Raw genomic sequence first — 24,167 nt, 5'->3', positions numbered from 1 at the left:
AGTCTCCCACCAAGTCATTCACCTGTGACATCACTTCCCATGGGCATGTGACCACCCACCACTCTCTATTCCAGACAACACACACCTCTCATCTCCACTATCAAACACTCCCAACTCCATACCTGACCAGATCCAAATCTTCCACAACCCTGCTCCACAACCAACATGACTTCACCACATCATCAATCCCCACTCATTGGCACCTTTGGCCTCAACCTGCCACCTCACTTCATCTCCCATTCACCTTGAACACTTGTCTTCTCGAAACAGTGTGAGAGTTCCTTCAAGACCTTTAAATCTTGGAGTACAGATAATCGATTTGGTGATAGGGAACACTCTGTTCATCCAATTTGAAATCTTCAGCAATCCTTTCTCTGTTTAACGTGTTCATCAATGCCACCTGTACAAGATGAACTTCAACAGAAAACAAGCTGCCCTGAAGACAGGACAGTGCGAGTGATGGTGTCTCTCTGCTTCCTTGCCATTCACAGGGATAAACAGATTCATCAAGGACATTGAGATGATGATTGGGAAAAGGAATTGGCTTTTCTGGCTCTGGTGGAGAGCTTGTTGGATTCTGATCTCTCCGTGCATTTTAACCGTAAGGAGATGTTACATGTTTGAGTGATTTAAGCTGAATGTAAAAATGTACAGTAAGTCCCTTTCATCATGTTACTGATTTTACTTTCTGTGTTTATTTCATTCAGGCAATCTTAGTCTGGTCCTTAACAACATTTGCCCTTCCAACATATGGACCAGTTGAATACTCTGTCTGGTCAATAGCGCTGGGCTGGTGTATGATCATCTTGTGTATTATGTGGGTACCCATAATAGCCGTGGTGAGAGTTGTCCAAGCTGAGGGCCCCACCTTGTGGCAGGTGAGGAAATGTTTGAAAGATCAGGAAACAGTTTCTGTGACAACCTCTCAGACTCATACTTTACAGCAACTTTTAGTAATACAGTGCCTCTACTGCTATATTATATCCCACTGTACTCTCAAGAAGTGTCATAAAGTAAAATCTTACACCAAACCTCACGACAAATTACACGTAGAAGAACAGAAGCTTGGCTGAACCAGTCGGTGTGAAGATATGTTGAGAAGGAGAAAAGAGAAATAGAGAAGTCTAATCGTGAATATGTAACCACTGGTGATTGTCATTAAAATGCATTTGGTTTACTAATGTCCTTCACGAAAGGACATAATTGATTCTTACCTATTTTGAGAGCAAACAAAACATCCGACATCAACCTAAGCACCAGACAGGACAAACGCAGCCTTGCCGACACTGTGATGTCCTCCTTATTTACATCTGGGGATTTGTTGCTTAATCGGAATAGCCTCTCCTATCTCTGCATCATGCACCATTAGGCTAATACTTCCCAGATTATTTCCTCATATCTCCCCATGTGATAGTAATGCTCTTTCAGGTAATTTCAATTTTTCTCAGGAAGATAACCCAATCATTTATCCCAATTTTTGACAACTTCCTCATTGTCCCATTTAATTTGAGGAATGTCCAATTCAGAAGCCTCTGAACTTGGCTCTTCCTTCTGTGCTGTAATCATTAACACCTTATCTTGCTTTCCTTCCCTGTCAAAATATCTTTTGAGTATCCCACAAGACACACTCTGTGAGATTTCTTCCAGTCTGGGGTCCATATCAAGTAGTTTACCTCACTCAATGTCCTTTCGATTTTATAAGATCCACTAAATCCTGCTTTTAAAGGTTCACCTATTACTGGAAGTACCACAATACCTTATCCCTGATAGCAAAATAGCAATATTTTGATTTCTTATTCCACTTGCTGAGTCATTGTGAGCTGTGGTACTTTTAAATGCTGTTGAGTCAACTCCCTAGCTCAATTTAATCATTCTCTAAAATTTGACACAAAGTCCAAATGGGTGGTCTCTGAATTCTGACATATTAATTTCTCCTTAATCAATTTTAGTGGTCCTCTCACAACATGTCCAAAAACTAACTCAAATAGACTGAATTCGGTGGATTCATTTGGTACATCTCTGATCATAAAAAGAACAACCAAATTCCCTTATTCCATTCATCTGGATAATCCTGACTATAAGCCCTCAACATGGTCTTTAGTGTTCAATGCCATCTTTCTAACGCTTCCTGCGATTCTGGATGGTACACAGTAGATTTGAATTGTTTTATGTCTAAACTGTCCATAACTTCCTTAAATAGTTTGGATGTGAAGTTTGACCCTTGATTTGACTGTATCTCTGTTGGTAGTCTGTATCTAGTGAAAACTTTGAGTAATTCCTCTACAATCCTTTTAGCTGTGATATTGTGTAATGGAACAGCCTCTTGAAATCTTGTCGATGTATACATTATTGTTAACAAATATTGGTTCCCACCTTTTGTTTGTGGTAGGGGACCTACTCAATCAATTAAGACTCTGGTAAAAAGTTCCTCAAAATCGGGAATAGGTATTAAAGTTACAGGTTTTATTACCATCGGTAGTTTTCCAATCACTTGACATGCATGACATAACTGGCAAAATTCAACTACATTCTTGTGCAGTCCAGTAAAAATGTCTTTGTATTTTAGCTTGTGTTTTCCTCAGTTCTAAATGGCCTCCAAGTGGTGATTCATGTGCCACCTGCAACATTTCCTTTCTATACCCCACTGGCAATACAATTTGATGAATCTCTGCCCATTTCTCATCTGCTTGAATATGTGATGGTCTCAGTTTCCTAATTAAGACATCATTTTTCAGGTAATAGCACACAGGGATAAATTCAGACTCCTTCTCTGTATATGCCTTTTGATACAATTGCTTTAAGTTTTCATCTTTCTGCTGAACCTCAATGAGTTTTGCACAGGTAAAGATATTTGCATGATTATTTATTTATTCCTGTTTTATCTTAACTAACTGATCGAATACAGTCTCTGCTAATGCCACTTCAGATTTCTTATCTGTACCCTTTGATCTCTCCTCCTTCAACTGGTGACTCTGTGACCTCATTACTACACAAACAGGGAAGATTCCCAAGTAAGATTCTTGCAGTGCTTTAGTTGCTTGAGTATCCACAGGTCTTTCAACTACAGTAGGCAGCACACCTACCAGTGAATCAGCTGTATCATTCACAAGGACAAATTGTTTTCCTGGAACCGATACTTTGTCCAGTACTCCTATACACATTCTCCACTCTTTTCTAGTCACTCTAGCATCATTTTACATAATTGAGCACTTTTTGTCTCACCATGAACTCTTGTTACCAGTAACTTTTCTGGCAATAGTCCTTCAGGAGTATATTCCTCCACATCCTTCAACATCACAGACTGAGAGAATCCTGTGTCCCTTAATATTATAACCTCTTTACTTGCTACTCTAACATGAATAAACTTTACCTTTTCAGGTATATTTTTAAAGCAGATCTGGCATTTCTTCCTTAACCAACCTCTGATCAGCTTGTGCACTCTGATGCAGCTTTCTAGCTCCCACTGTTACCACTCCAACAACACTTCCAGGGTTATCCTGCTTTCCCACGCCTGGCTTTCCTGTGCTTTTCCTAGCCCACCAACACTGTGATTTCATGTGATCTACTTTATTGCAATAAAAACACTGGAGCTTTTACCTTCTTCGTCCCCTTCTGGGGTTTCCTTTTTACGCTGTGATAAGGTCTCCTTATGATCGTCACTGAGATCTATCTCACCCTTTCCACAGGAGGATTTCTCTTTTCCCCAGCTTCTATCCCTCATGGATTGAAATTGATGCAGGAAGTCAGACCGTGATTTATGGACCAACTCATAATCATCAGCCACTTCAATTGCTAAGCTTGCCATTTTTAACTCTCTGCGCTGCCAAATGAATTTGCACTATGTCAGGCAGTGAATTTTTAAACTCCTCCAAAATAATTGTCTCTCTAAGGGTATTGTAAGTTTGTTCTATTTTTAAAGCTCGTATCCACCTACCAAAATTACTTTGTTTAATTCTTTCAAACTCAATATAAGTTTGACCAGGGTTCCTCCTTAGATTCTTTAAACGTCTATAGGCTTTCTGGTACCAATTCATATGCGCTTAAGATTGATTCTTTTCCCTACTCATACTCCCCAGATACCTGCTCTGATAGCGATGTGAATTCCTCACTAGCTCAACCCACAAGTTTGGTTTGGATCAACAAAACCCACACACTGACTGGCAATTGCATTTGTTTAGATTCTTTTTCAAATGAAATGACAAGGGCTTCCACATTCTTCTCATTAAATTTAGGCCTTGTTTGAACATACTTAAACAGTTTCTCACTAGGCTTCTGACTGCCAGGGGCTTGCTCATCCTCACTCTCTTCCTCACTAAACCTACCTTCAGCCTGCATCTCCATCCTTTTGTGCTGACTTCCCTTTTTAAGTGTCAATTTCTAAAGTTCAATCTCTTTGCTTTTTCTTTCTCTTCTGCTAGAGTTCTTCATTATCTTTCTTTCTCTGTGGCTAAAACCCTTAATGTGTTTGCTTTTTCTCTCTCTTCTGATTTTAATTGTAATTCAAACTGTTTCATTTCTGCTGCCCTTTCCTTATCTCTCCCCTCTAACTCAAGCTGCTTCATTTACAATCGAATTCTTGCCATCTCTACAGATCCTGATAGTGTTTCCAGCAAACTTGAATACTGAGCTACTGCTGAATTCATCTCATCTTTCCTCACATTAGGAGGTAAATTCAACCCTAGCTTGTCTATTAATTCCTGCAGTTTGGTCTTATCTGCCTTTTGCAAAACCCCCGAGGTCACTTCTTCAACCTCCAGGAACTCCTTGGTGATTGAAAGAGCCATTGCCATCCGAACACGGTTTAAACCAACCAAATCAACACCCGAAATAAAAGACACTAGCAACTACCACTCGCTGTTTAAATCCCGCAAAAAGCCCCCAGTCTGTCATGGACTAGGTCTGACTGTAACTTTGCTATTTGTTTAATGAGGTGTACAGTGGATATTCCTGGAGTACATCAGCTTGGTCAACTGCCAGGTTTTAAACAAACAAAATTTATTTGCAAAATTATAAAATGAACTACAAGGAACAGAAAACAGAATACCCGATAACTTATCCTATCCAAACCCTACCTAAGGATGCTGTTCTGAAAATTCTTGCAACAATCCCAGTACACAGATCCCTAAGCACAAACAGCAAACAATGGCACAGGCAGCATCCAGTTCAAAATCAGAAGGGCAGAAGGACAGAGAGAAGGCTTCCATTTTCCCCCATGACTCTATTCCCTCCCGTACTGAACTGAACAGCTAGAGAGCTGGCCACGTCCCCTTGACAAGACCAAGTTTTCAAAAGGTCTTTCAAGCTTTTGATCTGAAGCAGTATTTGTTTGGGGAAACAACAAGGCCCCAGTGAACCATTCAAAGTTCAGGCACGATGGATCCTGGCCAATTATCCCCTCTCTAAAAAAAACTCAAGGGCAAACTAACTTGTACCAGACCATTACTGTGACAATTGTTGGGGGCTTATAATCCAATCCAATCAAAGTGATCACCCCTTTCTTATTTTTAGTTCATCCATGTAGCTAGACAATCACCCAGGAATATTCTGTCTAAGTACAAGTTGAATTCCCTAATCAAAAACATCATTCCCTCACCTCTCTTGTGCACCTTTTTATCCTTCTGATAGCATCAACATGCCAAGCACTAAGCTGCCAATTATCATCCTCCCTCAGCCAAATTTCTGCAAAGGGTATGATATCCCAGTCCCATGTTCCTATCCATACCCTACGTACATCTGCCTTACCTGTCAGTCCTCTTGCGTTGAAATAAATGTGTTTAATTCATTATTTTTCCTCATAGCCCGCCATGCTCTTGCCTGCCTTGTTTATTGAACTTTCTCCCTTTATCTTCTGTATCAGTTCTCAACCTTTTCTCTTTTCTCATTGTTGCTCCCATCCCTGACCCCCCATCACGGTTTAAGAAAATGCAGTCAGAGAGGAGAAGGGTATTATTAAGCAGGAGAGGGGTCAGAAGGGATTTACCAGGATGTGGCCAGGTATGGAAGGTTTGAGTTATAAAGAAAGGCTGAAACGTTTTTTCACTGGAGCGTAGGAGGTTGAGAGGTGACCTGATAGAGGTTTATAAAATAATGAGAGGTATAGATAGAGTTGATGGTAGTTGTCTTTTCCATAAGATGGGGAATTTCAAGACTAGGGGGACATTTTTAAGGAGAAAGTGAGGACTGCAGATGCTGGAGATCAGAGCTGAAAATGTGTTGCTGGAAAAGCGCAGCAGGTCAGGCAGCATTCAAGGAGCAGGAGAGTCAATGTTTCGGGCAATTTTTAAGGTGAGCAGTGAGAAGAGAGAGATTTGAACAAGATATGAGGCAATTTTTTTTACACCAAGAGTAGTTTGTGTGTGGACTTACTGAGAAATGATGGATGTGGGTACAATTACAGCATTTAAAAGATATTTTGATGGATACGTGAATAGGAAAGGTTTGGAGGGATATGAGCCAAGACCAGGCAGGTGTGACTAACTTAGTTTGGGATTATGTTCAGCATGGACAGGTTAAACCAAAGTGTTTCCATGCTGTATGAGTCTATGACTCTATGACCAATCAGAAAGAGGCTGGCAAGAAGTCAGGAAAGCTCCAGAGTGCATTGCGATCCGGAACAGATTAGTGTTGGATGACCACATTTATTTCTGGAGAAGGTGGGACGTACAAGTGTTCTGGTTTTCTGAAGGTATTGCTGAATGTGATGGTGGGATTTAAAACTAATTTTTGCAGGGGTCTGGGATACTAAATGGAGGTTCAGTAAAGGTTAATGTACTGAAAAGTATTGAAGAACCCACCATTGCAATGCAGAAATTCGTGCAAATATATTCAAGTTAGTGCAGAATGGAGTGTGGCAAAGATGGATGGTATTTTTTAATGCAAGGAGTCTTGTGAGTAAGGCAGAGGAGTTGTGCGTGTTTATTAATGTATGAGGATCTAATATCATTGCTATCACAGAGATGGTTGTGGTTGAGGAAAGAACATGATTGTCAGCACAATATTCTGGGTTATAGAATCTTCAGGTGAGATAGGGGAGATGGGTGAGGGTGTAAAAGAGCTGGTGTCACCACATTGATCAGGGAGTCAGTTACTCCAGTAAGCAGGAATAATATCTTAAAACAAACACAAACAATGCTGCAGAACACAGAAGGTCTGGCAGAATCAATAGAGAGATAAACAGAGTTAATTAGTTGAGTCCAGTACAAGGCTTCTTCAGAGTTGAAAGTTGTAGGAAAATGGGCCTTTATACTTTTGTCAGAGACAGAGGAGGGTGTAGGGGCCAGAGGACCAGTGCAAAAGACAGGGAGCAGCAGCAGCAAGAGAGAACAGCTCCTTCGGGTGATTGATGGCGGTTGCAGCTGCCATGGTGATCGGTCTTCCTGTGTTTTTTTTGTTTCTGCATGGGAGTCGGTTGGGGCAGGGCCCCATGCAGTCCCAGATCCTTGGCTGGCTCTGGCTCTAGCACTGAGGTCACAGATGAGGCCTGAGCCAGGATCCCGATGACTGGTGGCAGCTTCGCAGGGAGAGCAGTAGGTAGGAGATCAGGCCCATGGCTCCAGCTCAGACATAGAGGCTTGTGGGAGACGTGGCAATGGCAGGGGTGGGTCCATAATTAAGAAATCAGAGCCCAATGACAAGACCCTGGAGCCCGTTACAAAGACCCTGGCTGATGTTAAGCAGTGAATGGAGGAGGAGCGGAGGGTATTAAGAAGAAGAGGGAAAGATGAACTCAAAAGCAGTAAAATTTTGCATTAAACTCAGTCTTTCAAGATGACGCTGAATGTGGTGACACATTGCATTTTGCACAAGAGAATACACTTTTTGTTGTATTTTTATATGCAATCATCACTCTTCCAAACCCACTGGTGTTTGTGATTCAGCCAAAAGATCATGCACCTAGCAAAGCTTCTAATGATCCAGCCAGATGGCTAAGCTGACCAGTAAATAACATTTGAAAGCAATGGAAGTTTTTCAGTAATTAGCTCTGGATCTCACACTGAGAGAGCCCTATCTAATCATACAATTCAGAATATTGCTTTACCCTATCAATAACCTACTCCAATACAGATGAAGACTTTTGAATATTAATGTGCTGCTCTTTCAATTGGTGACTTGCTGATAGTCAGAGGCAACAGTGTAGGAACCATACTATTTAATAGTTACTTAACTTTTCCAACTATAGAACTATTACACCTCACTTTAGTAAGCATAGTTATAATTTAGGCGATAACATTTCATGATGGAATGCTAAGAAAGCAATACAGATTTACTTCTCTCTTATAATCTTCTAACTTTAAACATTTGGTTAGAGGTGAGACTGCCAGATCAATGGACAAGCAATCATGTTTTTCCCAAATCCATGTACATTTCATCTTATATAGGGATTACAAAACTGCAGCCACACATTCAAAACTAATTAAAATTTCATTACGTAAAATGAACTCGGGTAGCAGGGGATGACAATTATATTTCTAATATGGGAGAAGACCCGTTCATTTTTAGAAGAAATCTTAGATAGCTTTTCTTTGGCTGAAGTTCAACTTGGTTTGGATTCACTTGGAAGCTATTCCTTTTAAAACCAGCGCTTTGCCCAAACCCTGAGGACAGGGAATGAATGCCCTTTGATCGTAACTGTTCTGAAAACAAATCATTTAACTCAATAGAAATGTTTAGTGTGGAAATTGAATGATTAGCTAAGTAGAGTTACACCTGTTATGAAACACAGTAAGAGGCTGACTTCTGACTCAACAAGAATAATCCATTCATGAGAAGTTGAAGGACTTTTGGCCAAAAGGAGTGTCCTCATTTTACTTCCAATTCTTGTGCAAGTGGAAGAATAGTTCATTGATGTCTGAAAATGGACCGAAGGCATTTATTTCGGTTCTTACTGAATGACAATCGGCCAAACCCTCCACAGGATACGGTGAGTATTTCAACAAAACAAAACAGTAAAAATCCATGTAAGACAATTTGAGATACTGTTGATTTGTAGATTTTGGTCGTTGTGAATTGTAGACTCTCTGTGGACATCTGGCTGTTTCTAACCTGACAGACATTGCTGCTAAATAGAGAACTGCACCATTTTCCGATAGTTGTGGGAGTGGTGACGATACATTTCACTTGAGATCTAGTCTGAGAAAGATTAATGTCTGAGCTTGCCATTTCAATTCTTTCTCCCAGGATACCGCCAATGAACATGGTGCTGTGGGTGATGAGAATGTGGAACGGGGTAACTGGTCTTCGAAGATTGATTACCTGCTCTCAATGATTGGTTATGCAGTGGGTTTTGGGAATGTTTGGAGATTTCCTTACCTGGCTTACAAAAACGGAGGAGGTATGGTAGAGAAATTAAAAATATCGGAGAGTAAGAAAGGCAGAACTAAATGGATCGATTTGTTGACTTATCCTGAAAATTGTAGTTCAGTAAATAACAAATGTTTATTGCACTAAAAATGATATAGTAAATAATGCAGAGTTAAACAATTTCAATGTGAACTGGTAAATTCAATCCCACAGCTAACAAGTTTGACTACTATTTCCTTATGAAGAGAGAGATATGTCAAGGTAATAGTTTAAAATTAGCAATGTGATGCATCAAATATATGCTATTTATAAACCAAAGTAAATGGTTCATTTATTAATTTGCAATGTATTTTCAATTGATATTGTTTCGAATGCATGAGCCATCCACATCAGATATATTTACTGCACAATGTGTGAAATCCTCAGAACAGCAGGCTCCTCAGTCAGGCCCTGTGTTCAGGCTGGTACATTATCATCAAAACTGCTCAAATCAGGACTCTTCACAACCCACACCATTGGATTGATGGAAACCAAGCGCAAATGTATAAGAAATGTCACAACATGGCTGTGTAAAGTGACCTGAAAAGATATCTGATTGTGTTAGAGAGTGAAATTCACAAAACGGGAATTTGGACATTCGTAGAGATTTCAGGGTAAATTTTAATCCACCCACATAGTGTAAGCATGGAGTTTCACTTGAAAATTGAAATCCTTTCCGCTATTTTCCAGGTGCATTCCTTATTCCCTATTCTGTCATGCTGGCCCTTGTTGGGATACCATTGTTTTTCTTGGAGTGTTCCTTTGGTCAGTTTGCCAGCCTTGGGCCTGTTGCAGTGTGGAGGGCTGTGCCTATGTTACAAGGTGAATGTTTATTTTATCGATACAGTCGCAGCAAATTCGGAAAAGTAATAGTGTTGATTTAATAAATAATAATAAACCTCCCTTATCTGACAAAGGTTAAAGCCAAGCTTGTGAAGTAATGTTGCACTCTGATCTACCATACACGTTATTAGATGTGGTACATGCTGTCTATTGGTTTTTGGCTCATAGTTTGTCAGGTTTTTTTAAAAAAATGATGAATTGAAACCCAGGATTCGGGACCTAACACAGCAGAGTGACATCACTGGTAAGGCATAAGTTCATTGGTTGATAATAGCTACTAACATGACTATTATTGGCTACTTTCAGGTTGAAGGTAAATAAGGGAAATATTTAAGGTTACAAATTAAAAGATCAGTTGGAATTTTTTGAAAAAAAACAAATTAAGAACTTTTTAAATAAAATCGAGATGTAGGGCTAGACAATATCTTGTAACTGCATGAAATTGGAGTTGATGGACCCTACTGAGGAGCTGAAAATGTGTTGCTGGAAAAGCGCAGCAGGTCAGGCTGCATCCAAGGAGCAGGAGAATCGACGTTTCGGGCATGAGCCCTTCTTCAGGAATGAGAAGAGTGTGCCAAGCAGGCTAAGATAAAAGGTAGGGAGGAGGGACTTGGGGAGGGGTGTTGGAAGTGCGATAGATGGAAGGAGGTTAAGGTGAGGGTGATAGGTTGGAGTGGGGTTTGTGGCGGAGAGGTCAGGAAGAAGATTGCAGGTTAGGAAGGTGGTGCTGAGTTCGAGGGTTGGGACTGAGACAAGGTGGGGGAGGGGAAATGAGGAAACTGGAGAAATCTGAGTTCATCCCTTATGGTTGGAGGGTCCCTAGGCAGAAGATGAGGCACTCTTCCTCCAGCCATCGTGTTGCTATGGTCTGGTGATGGAGGAGTCCAAGGACCTGCAAGTCCTTGGCGGAGTGGGAGGGGGAGTTGAAGTGTTGAGCCACGGGGTGGTTGGATTGGTTGGTCCGGGTGTCCCAGAGGTGTTCTCTGAAATGTTCCGCAAGTAGGCGGCCTGTCTCCCCAATATAGAGGAGGCCACATCGGGTGCAGCGGATGCAGCAAATGATGTGTGTGGAGGTGCAGGTGAATTTGTGGCAGATATGGAAGGATCCCTTGGGGCCTTGAAGGGAAGTAAGGGGGGAGGTGTAGGTGCAAGTTTTGCATTTCTTGCAGTTGCAGGGGAAAGTACTGGGAGTGGAGGTTGGGTTGGTGGGGGGTGTGGACCTGACGAGGGAGTCACGGAGGGAGTGGTCTTTTCGGAACGCTGATAGGGGAGGGGAGGGAAATATATCCCTGGTGGTGGGGTCCGTTTGGAGGTGGCGGAAATGATGACGGATGATATGAGGTTCAATGTGACCACATCTGTGACAAGTGTTGGTTTCTCTTGTGTCTGACCTGTCCTTCTTTGTGTGTGGCTGCATCAAGCTGTGTGTAGCTCCTCAGTACACAAACACTAAATCTGACTATGTACTGAGGTTCTACTTGTCCCTGGTGTTGAGAAGGATGGGACTGGTCTTGTTGCTGCAGACTGCTCCAAGGAATTTGACTATTCCATATCGCTTTTCCTTTGTGAAGAATTTCAAAACACTTTTCATCACAGGTCTATTAGGAAGAGGTCAGTATGTAGCATCCTCAAGACCCTGTTGGAAAAGGACAGGTTAGTCAGCAGACTGTCAAAGTCATTTCGCAGAATGCCTCATCGCCAGAATTTTCCAACAAGCACCATGACATCACTTGGCTCATGGTGAGAAGGGCAGTACTTGTGAGATTCTTCACGTACGCCTGGATTGTCTGCGCCACTGCATGCTGCCTACAAATCGGTTTAAGGAGGGGGAGTTTGTGACTGTCTCACATCTCCTGCTGGAATATGCCTTTGCAAAGAGAGACTGGAGAGAGATGCCACAACTGTGTCACTCGCCCATCTCCACTGACTTGCAGCTGACTGCACTGGACCCGCTGTTATAGGAGTCACCATTCTTCAGGCACCATCTCATCACTGCTGGGCCCATTTCAATGCTGCCTCCAATACTGGGTAGACTGTTGGGCCCCACAACCAAGAGTTCCCACTCCGGGCCTCCCGTGATTCCAGCCAGGAGTCTCCTGCTCCGCTGATGCCTTGGTGACATCAGGTGTCCCCGCTCTAGGCCTACTGCGAGCCGGAGTGCCTCATTCCACTGACAGGCCAGTCTGCTGGTGTGCCAAGATTCCCACTCCAGCCACCGTCCTCCAATATGCCAGCACTGGCACCTTAAAGAGTCCATCACCTCCGTCTCCGATTGCTGGAGGAGCAGGGGAATGTCCTTGCTACCATCACTGCCACCTCCAATTACTGGAAGGCTGTCACCACTCCGTGTAAAGCCTGCTCTTGTTGCCTCTGACCAACCCACCAAAGAAACGAGAAATGAAAAGAAAAAAAATCAAGAGAGAGCAGAAATTAAAAGATTTTTAAAACGTAGCTGGAAGTGGATGAGCTCTAGATAAGAGTCTGCATGCAGCCCTGCTACACTGTCGCCATCTTGGAAAATGGAGGGTTTGCAGAGCAAAAATGACCCTGATGAGAGTTATGTCCAGGCCTCCCAGCAGCAGTCAGGATATGGGTCAGAAAATAAATCAGGAGGTAGAAAAGGCATGTAAAAAATGATGCACAATTGCAGTAATCATGGGAGTCTTCAATATACAACTGGACGAGGAAAATCAGGTTGGTAGGGGATCCAATAAAAAAGGGATTTGCAGAATGTCTACGAGGTGATTTGTTGGAGCAACTTGTGATAGAGCCCTCCAGGGGACAGGCAATTCTGGATTTGGTGCTGTGTAATGAGGTAAACTCGATTAAGGAGCTTAAGGTGAATGATCCATCGGGGGCAGTGGCCATAATATGATAAAATTCACCCTTCAGTTTGAAATGGAAGAGCAGGAATCTGGTGTAAGATCTTTACAATTGAGTCAATGCAACCAGAAAGCCATGAGGGAGGGGCTGACCTGAGTTGATTGGAAGGGGACCATAACAGGGAGGACGGTAGAGCAGCAATAGCAGGAGTTTCTGGAGGTAGTTTGAGGGGCAAAACAGAAATTCATCCCAAGGAAGAAGAAACATAGTAAAGGGAGGATGAGGCAACCACGGCAGACAAGGGAAGTCAGGAATAGCATCAAATCAAAAGGAAAAGCATCCAATGTGGTGAAAATTAGTGGGAAGTCTGGAAATTTGGAGGCAGTTAAAAACTAGCAGAGGATACTTACAAAAGCAATAAGGGGGAAGAAGATGAAATCTGACGATAAGCAGATTGTAATATAAAAGAAGATTGCAAGAGTTGCTTTAGATGCATAAAAGGTCAGAAAGAGGTGAGAGTGGACATTGGACCATTAGAAAATGAGGCTGGGGAAGTAGTAATGGGGAACAAAGAAATGGTGAAGAAAGTGAATAGGGACTTTGCATCAGTCTTCACTGGTGGAGGCACCATTAGTGTGCCAGGATGTCAAGAGTCAGGAGGCAGAGGTGAGTGTAGGGGCCATTCCTGTGGGGAAGGTGCTGGGGAAGCTGCAAGGTCTGTAGGTGAGTAATTCAGCTGGGTCAGATGGACTACACCCCAGAATCCTGAAGGTGATAGCTGAGGAGATTGTACAGGCATTGTTGGTGAACATTCAGGAATCACTGGAGTCAAGGAAGTTGCCAGACAACTGGAAAATGGTTAATGTAACATCCCTGTTTCGGAAGGTATGGAGGCAGAAGGGAGGAAACTATAAGCCGGTTAGTCTGACCTTGATCATTTATAAGATTTTACAGTCCATTATTAAGGATGAGATTGTGGAGGGTTTGGAAGTGCATGGTAAAGTAGGGCTGAGTTAGCACAGCTTCATCGAGGGTAGGTCATGTCTGACAAGTTTGTTAGAATTCTTTAAGGTGGTAATGAGCAGGTTAGACGAAGGAGAACCAATGGATGTGATCTATTTGAATTTCCAGAAGGCCTAAAATCAGGAGCCATGTATGAAGCTGCTAAATGGGATAAGAGCCGGTGGTGTTAGGGGCAAGGTCCTGACATGGTTAGATTAGTGTGGAAATAGGCCCTTTGGCCCAACAAGTCTACACTGACCCTCCAAACAGTAACCCATCCAGACATGGATAGAGGATTGGCTGACTGGCAGAGGGCAGAGATTAGGGATAAATCCACCAGTTCCACAAGGACTGTTGGGACCACAACATTATACATTAACAATCTGGACAAAGGGACTGGGGGCATCGTTGCTACGTTTGCAGTTGTCGCAAAGATTGGTAGAGGGACAGGAAGGGCTGAGGAAGTGGGAAGGCTGCAGAAGTACTTACAGTAGTGAGGAGAGTGGGCAAAGAAATGGCAGATGGAATACAGGATGGGAAATTGTGAGAGTTATGCAATTTGGTAAGAAGAATAGAAACAAAGACTATTTTCAAATTGGGGAAAGGCTTTGGAAAACGGAAACATAAAGGGTAGGAGTTTAGGATTCCCTTAAAGTTAACATGCAGGTTCAGTTGGCAGGTAGGAAGACAAATACAGTGTTAACATTCATTTCAAGAGGGTTAGGATATAAGAGCAGAGATGTGCTACTGAGGTTCTATAAGGCTCTGGTCAGACGGCATTTGAAATATATGAAAATGTTTGGACCCCATGTCTCAGAGAGGATGTTCTGACCTTGGAGGGGTCCAGAGGAGGTTTACAAGAATGATCCCAGGGATGAAGGGATTGTCAAATGAGGAACAGTTAAGGACTCAAAGGAGCCTAGGAGGATTTACAGAATAATGACATTTACAGAATAATGAAATTTACAGAATAATGAATGGTCTGAATAGAGTAAACCTGGAGAAGATGTTTCCACTAGTAGGAGAGACTGGGACATGAGGGAACAACCTCAAGCTGAAGGGACAACTCATCAGAACTGAGATAAAGAGGAATGTCCACAGCCAGAGGGTGGTGACTCTGTGGAACTCATTGATGCAGCAGGTTGTGGAGGCCAAGTCATTGAGTATACTCAAGACAGAGATAGATAGCTTCTTGGTGGTAAGGGGTGCAAGAGTTATGGGGAGAACTCAAGAGAATGAGGTTCAAAGATATATCAGCCATGACTGAATGGCAGAGCAGACTCAGTGGGATGAATGGCCTAATTCTGCTCCTATATCTTATGACCTTACGGTCTAAGACTGGGCATGTGTGATTATCACCACTCATAATAATAATGGTGTCCTAAAGAATTAGTGAGAGGGCATATAAAGGTGAAGACAAGGAGCATCATTCTTGTAATCTAGACAAAGAACTATAACATAATTAACATTTCCTGTTTAATACAAAAAGCCTTTGAAATCTTTACTGTTGGACACTGAATGTTGAAGCAGCCAACATAATCGATGAAACAAAAAAAAATATTTCCCCAAAGGTTGGTCAGCCACGGCAGTCTCCCTGTTCTGTCCTGTGCTCACTGAAAGAAAATCCAATTTGGTTGAATGACCAGCCAAATGCATGTCAAATACATTATTTTAAATCAATAATTCACAAACCAGACTCCCCTGTTCTTTCTTCTGTTTTCAGGTGTGGGGATTGCTATGATGTTTCTGATTACAATGTCCAACATTTCGTACAACTGCATCGTTGGCTACAGTCTATACTACCTGTTTGCTTCCTTCCAATCACCCCTACCATGGGCAGACTGCTTCAGTTGGTGGGGAGCAGATGAAACATGCAGCAGGACCCCCAAAGGTACAGTGTTAGCTTCTACTGGGGAAAGTGTACACACTGACTGTTCATTGTTCATTCTGTCAGTCTGAGTGAGGGAGAGAGATGAACAATAGTTTCAGTGACCATCCTCATTGTGGCCATACAGCAGAAAGACTCGGATAGAAAGCAGCAGCAGGAATCATGGCACTGAGTCACTGGAATAGCAGGACAGTCAGTCAGAAATAAATAGTGAAACATCAGAATTTAACAGTCTTTCACATGTCTCACGTTTACTTTCACCTTGTCAATAAGTCTGTGTTGTGTTCTTTCTGACTGCGTTCATTGTTTGTATCTCTCTCCATCCCTGTATTGTGTCTCACACTGACTCCCTTCTCTGTCGATGACTGTGTTTTTTGCAGCTATCATTTTCTTAACTTATTCTCTTTCTCTGAGTTTTTCCAAATATCGATCATCTCACATATATTTCTTACACAGTCTGACTCTAAGACACACAGAGTTTTTGTTGCAATTATTTTAATGTCTCATCTCTTTAATTTCATCTCATCTTCCACAATAACACTATTTAACTCAGGATGTCTCATGTCACTATCAAAAGTTCATGTTGTGTGAATTGACAAGACTTAATGTGAAATCTTGATGTGAGTCAAGTTGAAATTTCTGAAACAGAGGACAAAATACTTCAGCTTTGAAAGAAAATCTACTTTTAAATAAACTGGGATTGTGGGTGTTCCCCTGACCATACTGTACAGACTGGGGCTGTGGGTGATCCTGGACATCAACTACAGTCTGCACAATATGGTGATAAATCACCCACAGTCCCAGTCTGTACAATACAGATAGGGGTCACCCACAGTCCCAGTCTGTACAATACTGTCAGGGATCACCCACAGTCCCAGAGTGTACAATACAGTCAGGGATCATCCACAGTGCCAGTCTGTACAATACAGTCAGGGATCACCCACAGTCCCAGTCTGTACAATACAGTCAGGGATCACCCACAGTGCCAGTCTGTACAATACAGTCAGGGATCACCCACAGTCCCAGTCTGTACAATACAGTCAGGGATCACCCACAGTCCCAGTCTGTACAATACTGTCAGGGATCACCCACAGTCCCAGTCTGTACAATACAGTCAGGGATCACCCACAGTCCCAGTCTGTACAATACAGTCAGGGATCACCCACAGTCCAGTCTGTACAATACAGTCAGGGATCACCACAGTCCCAGTCTGTACAATACAGCCAGGGATCACCCACAGTCCCAGTCTGTACAATACAGCCAGGGATCACCCACAGTCCAAGTCTGTACAATACAGTCGGGGATACACCTACAGTCCCAGTCTGTACAATACAGTCAGGGATCACCCACAGTCCCAGTCTGTACAATACTGTCAGTGATACACCTACAGTCCCAGCTTGTACAATACAGTCAGGGATCATCCACAGTCCAGTCTGTACAATACAGTCAGGGATCACCCACAGTCCTAGTCTGTACAATACGATCAGGGATCACCTACAGTCCCACCCTGTACAATACAGTCAGGGATCACCCACAGTCCCAGCCTGCATAATACAGTCAGGGATCACCCACAGTCGCAGCCTGTACAATACAGTCAGGGATCACCCACAGTCCCAGTCTGTACAATACACTCAGGGATCACCCACAGTCCCAGTCTGTACAATACGGTCAAGGATCACCCACAATACCAGCCTGTACAATAAAGTCAGGGATCACCCACAGTCCCAGTCTGTACAATACAGTCAGGGATCACCCACAGTCCCAGTCTGTACAATACTGTCAGGGATCACCCACAGTCCCAGCTTGTACAATACTGTCAGAGATCATCCACAGTCCCAGTCTGTACAATACAGTCAGGGATCACCCACAGTCCCAGTCTGTACAATACAGTCAGGGATCACCCACAGTCCCAGTCTGTACAATACAGTCAGGGATCACCCACAGTCCCAGCCTGTATAATACAGTCAGGGATCACCCACAGTCCCAGCCTGTACAATACAGTCAGGGATCACCCACAGTCCCAGCCTGTACAATACAGTCAGGGATCACCCACAGTCCCAGTCTGTACAATATACTCAGGGATCACCCACAGTCCCAGTCTGTACAATACGGTCAGGATCACCCACAATACCAGCCTGGACAATACAGTCAGGGATCACCCACAGTCCCAGTCTGTACAATACAGTCAGGGATCACCCACAGTCCCAGTCTGTACAATACAGTCAGGGATCATCCACAGTCCCAGTCTGTACAATACAGTCAGGGATCACCCACAGTCCCAGAGTGTACAATACAGTCAGGGATACACCCACAGTCCCAGTCTGTACAATACTGTCAGGGATCACCCACAGTCCCAGAGTGTACAATGCAGTCAGGGATCATCCACAGTCCTGTATTTTTGCATTGAAGAGCTTCATATCTTTATTTTTAAAAAAAACTCACGAAATTTTAGGACATTTCCATTATCCAATGTTCCAGAAGAATAGAACTCAGTTTTTCTCTGCCTCAGACGAAGTGATGGAAGCTGGTACAATTAAAACATTTAAAAGTTAGCTGGATGTGTATATGAATGTGAAGGGTTGAGATGGATACGGGCCAAATGTTGGCAAATCGGACTAGATTAATTTCGGATATGTTTTTTAACGTGGACAAGTTGGACTGAAAGGTCTGTTCCTGTGCTGTACATCTCTCTGACTCGATGACTCTTGATGTTATTTGTTCCATTTAGTATTTCAAAATCCGTGACGAAGTCATCTTTTTAGTTTTTAATTTATACAGAATAGAATCATTGTCTGTCTAATACCATACAGTTAGGGACATCTATCAACACCCAGAAGACATGGATTTTCCATTATACACCCACAGAATTCAGTGATGGAAGTCCTTATCTCCATAGGCTAGGACTCATTCAAGTAGCGATCGATTTCTACATCTTCTACTTCAGAATTTGGAATGTTACATCTTGCCAAAAATAATTCAGATATGAAGAAGTTATTTTTGAGCTAAAATTACAATGTAATTTTTGAAAACAGTTGTTTCATCTTATCCTTGAGATTTATGTTATTTGAAATTTCATTTTTACATTGCTAGTTTCTGAAAGTGAATTGATAAGAGTACATTCAACAATGTGGTTCATCTGGGCTCAGAGTAATTATGGATGTCCGTAAGATCATAAGACCATAAGATATAGGAGCAGAATTAAGCCAATTGTCCCATCAGGTATGCTCCACTATTCGATCATCACTGATATGTTTCTCAAACTCATTCTTCTGCCTTCTCCCTGTAATGCTTGATCACCTTACCAATTAAGAACTATTTTATCTCTGCCTTAAATTCACCCAATGACTTGGCCTCCACAGCCCTCTGTAGCAATGAGTTCCATAGATTCATCACTCTCTGGCTGAAGAAATTTCTCCTCACCTCAGTTCAAAAGGGTTATCCCTCCACTCTGAGACTGTGCCCTAGGATCCTGGCCTCTCCTATGCATGGAAACAACTTCTCCACATCTACTCTATCCAGGCCTGTCAGTATTCTTAAAATTTCACTGAGATACACCCTCAAGGAAAGACACAGAGTCCTCAACTGCTCATCATGCGATAAGCCCTTCATCCCCAGGATCATTCTTGTAAACCTCCCCTGAATCTCTTCCAATGCCAGCACATCCTTCCTTAGATACAGGGCACAAAACTGCTCACAATATTCCAAATGAGGCCTGACCAAAGCTTTACACAGACTCTACAGTACATCCCTGTTCTTGAGTTCTAGCTCTCTTGAAGTGAGTTGCATTTGCCTTCATAACTGCCAATGAAACTTGAATGTTAACCTTAAGGGAATCCTGAACCAAGACTCTCAAGACCATGTGTACTTCAGATTTCTGAAGCCTTTCCCCATTTAGAAAATAGTCTATGCTTCTATTCTTCCTACCAAAGTGCACTTCCTCACACTTTTCCACATTGTATTCCATCTGCCACTTCTTTGCCCACTCTCTTAATCTCTGTAAGGCCTTCTATAACCTCCTCACTTCCTCACCACTACCTGTCCCTTCACTTAGCTTGTCTCATCTGCAAACTTAGCAACAATGCCCTTAGCTCCTTCATCCAGATTGTTAATGTATAATGTGAAGGTCCCAACACTGATACCTGCAGAACTCCACTAGTCACCGGCTGCAATACCCAAAAAAGCCCCTTTATCACCACTCTCTATCTTCTGGCAGGCAGCCAATCCTCTATCCATGCCAGTACTGTGCCCCAAATGCCATGTGCTCTTATCTTATTTAACAGCATCCTGCTTCAGTCACCAATCAGCTGAAAGCTTTTAAAATTAAATGCATCACAAACTAAATATAAATGCATTCTTTTTGTGTGTAACCAAAGTTAGAGAAGGAGATCTTCTTTATGAAAATCCTCCACCTCACTAAGAAAGCTTCAGTACAATTAATAATTAACAATCTGCTCTGAAAACCCTGCACATGGCTTCACAGCTGTGACACCCTGCCCCCAACTTCCTCTGGAAATGTGATATCACCCCCAGTTCTCTGCCGATATGAAACTTGTCCCCACCCTCCCATTCACTGTTACTATTGGACTCCATCCCCCTCCACCAATGTTGTTGCTACTGGAACCGACCAACAAGACTGCTCCCTTCCCCCAAAAATTCTCCTATCATCCTCAAGTTACCCTCAACACTGGACTATTTAGCAAACTCCATTGGTATCCTGCACCATGGCATCTTACCCACTTGGCACCCTACACCTCCTCAGCTGGCACCTTATCCACCTGGCAACCTGTCACCCTGCTCCTATCCACATGGAATTTTACATAGCTCTCGATTTGCATATCTGCACCCTACCTACATGCACCCTATTTAGCTGGCACCCTTTTCCTATCAGTTTAGCACCTTCCCTTCCCTGCACCCTAACACACATTTATGTTATGAACTTCCTGTTTGACAGCAGCTGTCAGGAACATTAAAATGTGAGAAGACAGCAGTTGTGAAAAGGGTTTTGCTTTCCCCTGGCAGGCTCTGTGCTGTGAAAGCACTGTCAGATTGAAAATGTGGCTCCCAATTTCTGAGAGAGCCCTGAGTTGAATCGACCGCTCAGAACTGTGGAGCTCCATTCATTCATTTTGTAAAACAAGGAGTGGTGTAGCAAGGTATGTGAGACTCTCCTTCCCTGGATAATCCAGCCCATTATAATCCTTAAAGTCTTCTACAATAACTACTACTGAATACTTTTGAAGTAACTTTTTATATACAGTACCATTTTAATTTGGTTTTCTAATTACTTTTATGCAGACTTTTATCCAACAAGAGATTAAGCAGATTGAGCACCAGAGCAGGACTGTGCTGAGTGTGAGTGCACGGACTGTACCTCTGTGTTCTGATCTATGCATAACCTTACCCATGTAATCAAAAGGATTAACTAATTCAGTCAGAGTGAAACAGTGACCCTGGTTATATTGAAATGGAATGCAAAATTGATGTATAATACTGAAACATATTTTCCAGAGACTCTCTGCAATCTCACTCTGACTGATGGATATTTTGAAATCGTTAATATAACACAGCTGCAGGAAAACAATGGATCTTGTCCAAATGGATCAGAAATCTCCAATCCTCACCAGGGCCCGAGTGAGCAATACTGGGAGTAAGTACCTTGCTGCAGATAGCTGCACCAATAACCTACACAGCTGGGCCAGTAACTCCTCTTGGGTTGGTTAGTTTGTTTATATGTGTTTAATGAGAGAGAAGCTGTTTCATTTTGATTGAGGTATTATTTACATTGCACACTTGTTACAAAATGGCATCATGGGAAGGAAACTTTTACTATTTAATATTCCTCTGGTTTCTAAGCATTGTAACTTTGACAATATTTATAAAGCAAAACACTTTTCTTTGTTTTCTTGCTCTTCAAGGATAATATTCATGACCAGAATTCTTAAACATGAAATGGTTAGAATCATGTGTGACTGATGTTCATTTCTCTGCTTTTAATTGTAATAAGTTATTATTTTAACACACAGTCCTGGGACTGGATTTAGATTAACTGTCTGGAGGTAGATACCATGTGTAGGAAGATGAAGGAGCTGAATTCATTGGAAGACATAGTGACTAAACCAGATAGGTTTCACAGTGCATTGTGAAGCAGTCAGTAAACATTGTCAGAAACAGCTCTGCAGGGAATCTCCGAGTAAAAAGTGAGGTCTGCAGATGCTGGAGATCACAGCAGAAAATGTGTTGCTGGTTAAAGCACAGCAGGTCAGGCAGCATCCTGTTCCATGGATGCTGCCTGACCTGCTGTGCTTTAACCAGCAACACATTTTCAGCTGCAGGGAATCTCATCAACTTGTTTGAACAAAGCTTTACATTGAAAAATATCAACACACACGAGGAAAAAAATGTCATACAGAATATCAAACTTCACATTTATTTCTGAGTGCAAGAATCAAAGCTTCTATAAATCAAAAATTAATTTAGATATTACACAACTCTGTTTGTTAAATACATTGATGCACTATGTCTAAAAACATCTGTGTGTAATGAAGAGTGTCCTAACTTACTACATGTTTTTGTTCTTATTTTCTGTAGTAAAGCAGTTTTACGCCGTTCCAGTTCAATGGATGAGACTGGGGAGGTAATCTGGTATTTAGCCCTCTGTCTGCTTCTTGCCTGGCTAATAGTTGGGGCAGCATTATCAAAAGGAATCAAATCTTCAGGAAAGGTAAATGATTGGTGATAAATAGAGTTAAAACTCGCGACAAAGTAACAGTAAAGCGAGAAACGATAAATAATTTGTGAAGTGTCTGGTTTGTCTCCCAGGTGATGTTAACAGTGTCTCTATGGGAAATGGGAGATTCATAATTCATCAACACTTCAGGCCTGAGGGAGATCTGAAGAACGTTCTCCTGAGGGAAAGAACAGCAACTTCCCCAAACCCCTGCAATGTGTCCCTCATTCTAAGGGTTCACTCACTGACACTGGAATTCTGGGTGAATTTCCAATTGCTGTGGAAGGCTGAGGAAGGATTGGGGGTTGGGGGGAGTGAGGGAGGGGGGTGTGGTGGCGGTGATGGGGAAGGATAGGATCAGGGTTTTAATTGAGTGAAATGAGATTTGTCTGAACATGAGAATGGGACTGAGACCTGAGGAACAATCATTAGGTGAAAACAATAAAATGCTGGTAATGCTCAACAGCTTGTGAAGCACCTGTCAAGACAAACCGAGCTAATCTTTCACTTCCATGGACTTTCATCTGACCGAGAGAAATAAATAACAGTTTAAGAGGTTTCTTAAGACGATGGACATGGGGAATATGGTTCGGTGAGTAAAAGGAAGATTCTGTGATAGGTTGGAGGACAACAGAGGTTAACTAACAAAGCTCTGACCTTCATCCCCGTTGTATTGTTGGATAGGTTCCAAACCAAAGAGCAAATGTAATTTTAAGGCTGTTAGAAGAATCACAACATGTGACATTCCAGTGTAATGTGCCTTTAGTAGTTATTAATGTTGAAGGAATATGTTGTAACAGCTGTGTAGCAGTTACTGTGGATGGAATCTGTTAGTGACATGGGCAGCCTGTGCTAAGGTGAGATTTAATGCAGAATCAGGTGAGAAATCTCATAAGGTCCAACTTGACGTCAGGAACAACTTGCTGTGTCTTTTATGTACCTACCCAGTGAGGAGGTGAGCTTCTTGGGTAAGAATTACCTTTAACTGATTCTTTTCATTGTGTAATTTCTGTTATTATGTCTGAAGACCTGTGTCCCCTTAAGAAGGGTTCGAGATCGGTCAAAGGAATCGACAAATGCGGTCTATTCAAAAAACAAGGGTCATTAGTTGATTCAGTTAAGGTACCTTGATGCAATTCTATCCAGCAACACAGAGATTGAAGCTTCTGTGTTCTGGGGAAAAGTTGCGCAATTACATTTGAAAATTACACATTATTTACGTGTTTTTAAAGAAATAGTTCAGTCTTAATTACAAGAAAGACCAATCACATATGATTTACAGCGAATTAATCTAATGATATTTTCTGGGAAAGGGTTCTTAACTACAAAAAAATGTCCAATCAATTGTAATATGGTGATATGATTGAAGACAGGCTAATCCAATGGTATTTCCTTTAAGAAGGATATCTAATTTACGTAAATTGTCATGCCATGTATAGTTCAATGTTTGTTCAAATGGTCAATTAATGTATCAGTGTTTATCTTATGAAAACTCTATTGTCCTCATCTTTCAACTGCAAGTTAATTCTGCAAATCAGCAGTATG

General features: G+C 42.1%; 2 protein-coding genes across 2 annotated transcripts in view; both read left to right on the top strand.

Annotated features, from left to right (window-relative positions):
* Positions 1–7,934, top strand: part of LOC132820042 (sodium- and chloride-dependent neutral and basic amino acid transporter B(0+)-like) — a 65,536-nt gene extending 57,602 nt beyond the window's left edge. Inside the window, exons 13-15 of the mRNA XM_060831962.1 lie at positions 492–601; positions 708–861; positions 7,759–7,934. Of these exons, the coding sequence (XP_060687945.1) occupies positions 492–601; positions 708–861; positions 7,759–7,934 (440 nt within the window). The remainder of the gene's footprint in view (positions 1–491; positions 602–707; positions 862–7,758) is intronic.
* Positions 7,935–8,854: 920 nt separating this feature from the next.
* The window catches only part of LOC132820041 (sodium- and chloride-dependent neutral and basic amino acid transporter B(0+)-like), a 62,305-nt gene continuing 46,992 nt past the window's right edge, over positions 8,855–24,167 (top strand). The window contains exons 1-6 of the mRNA XM_060831961.1: positions 8,855–8,920; positions 9,178–9,331; positions 10,030–10,161; positions 15,731–15,898; positions 21,404–21,542; positions 22,484–22,616. Of these exons, the coding sequence (XP_060687944.1) occupies positions 8,855–8,920; positions 9,178–9,331; positions 10,030–10,161; positions 15,731–15,898; positions 21,404–21,542; positions 22,484–22,616 (792 nt within the window). The remainder of the gene's footprint in view (positions 8,921–9,177; positions 9,332–10,029; positions 10,162–15,730; positions 15,899–21,403; positions 21,543–22,483; positions 22,617–24,167) is intronic.

Source organism: Hemiscyllium ocellatum, chromosome 11, assembly GCF_020745735.1.
Source record: "Hemiscyllium ocellatum isolate sHemOce1 chromosome 11, sHemOce1.pat.X.cur, whole genome shotgun sequence".
NCBI classification, from domain to species: Eukaryota; Metazoa; Chordata; class Chondrichthyes; order Orectolobiformes; family Hemiscylliidae; genus Hemiscyllium; species Hemiscyllium ocellatum.
This window is presented reverse-complemented; position numbering and strand designations above follow the sequence as displayed.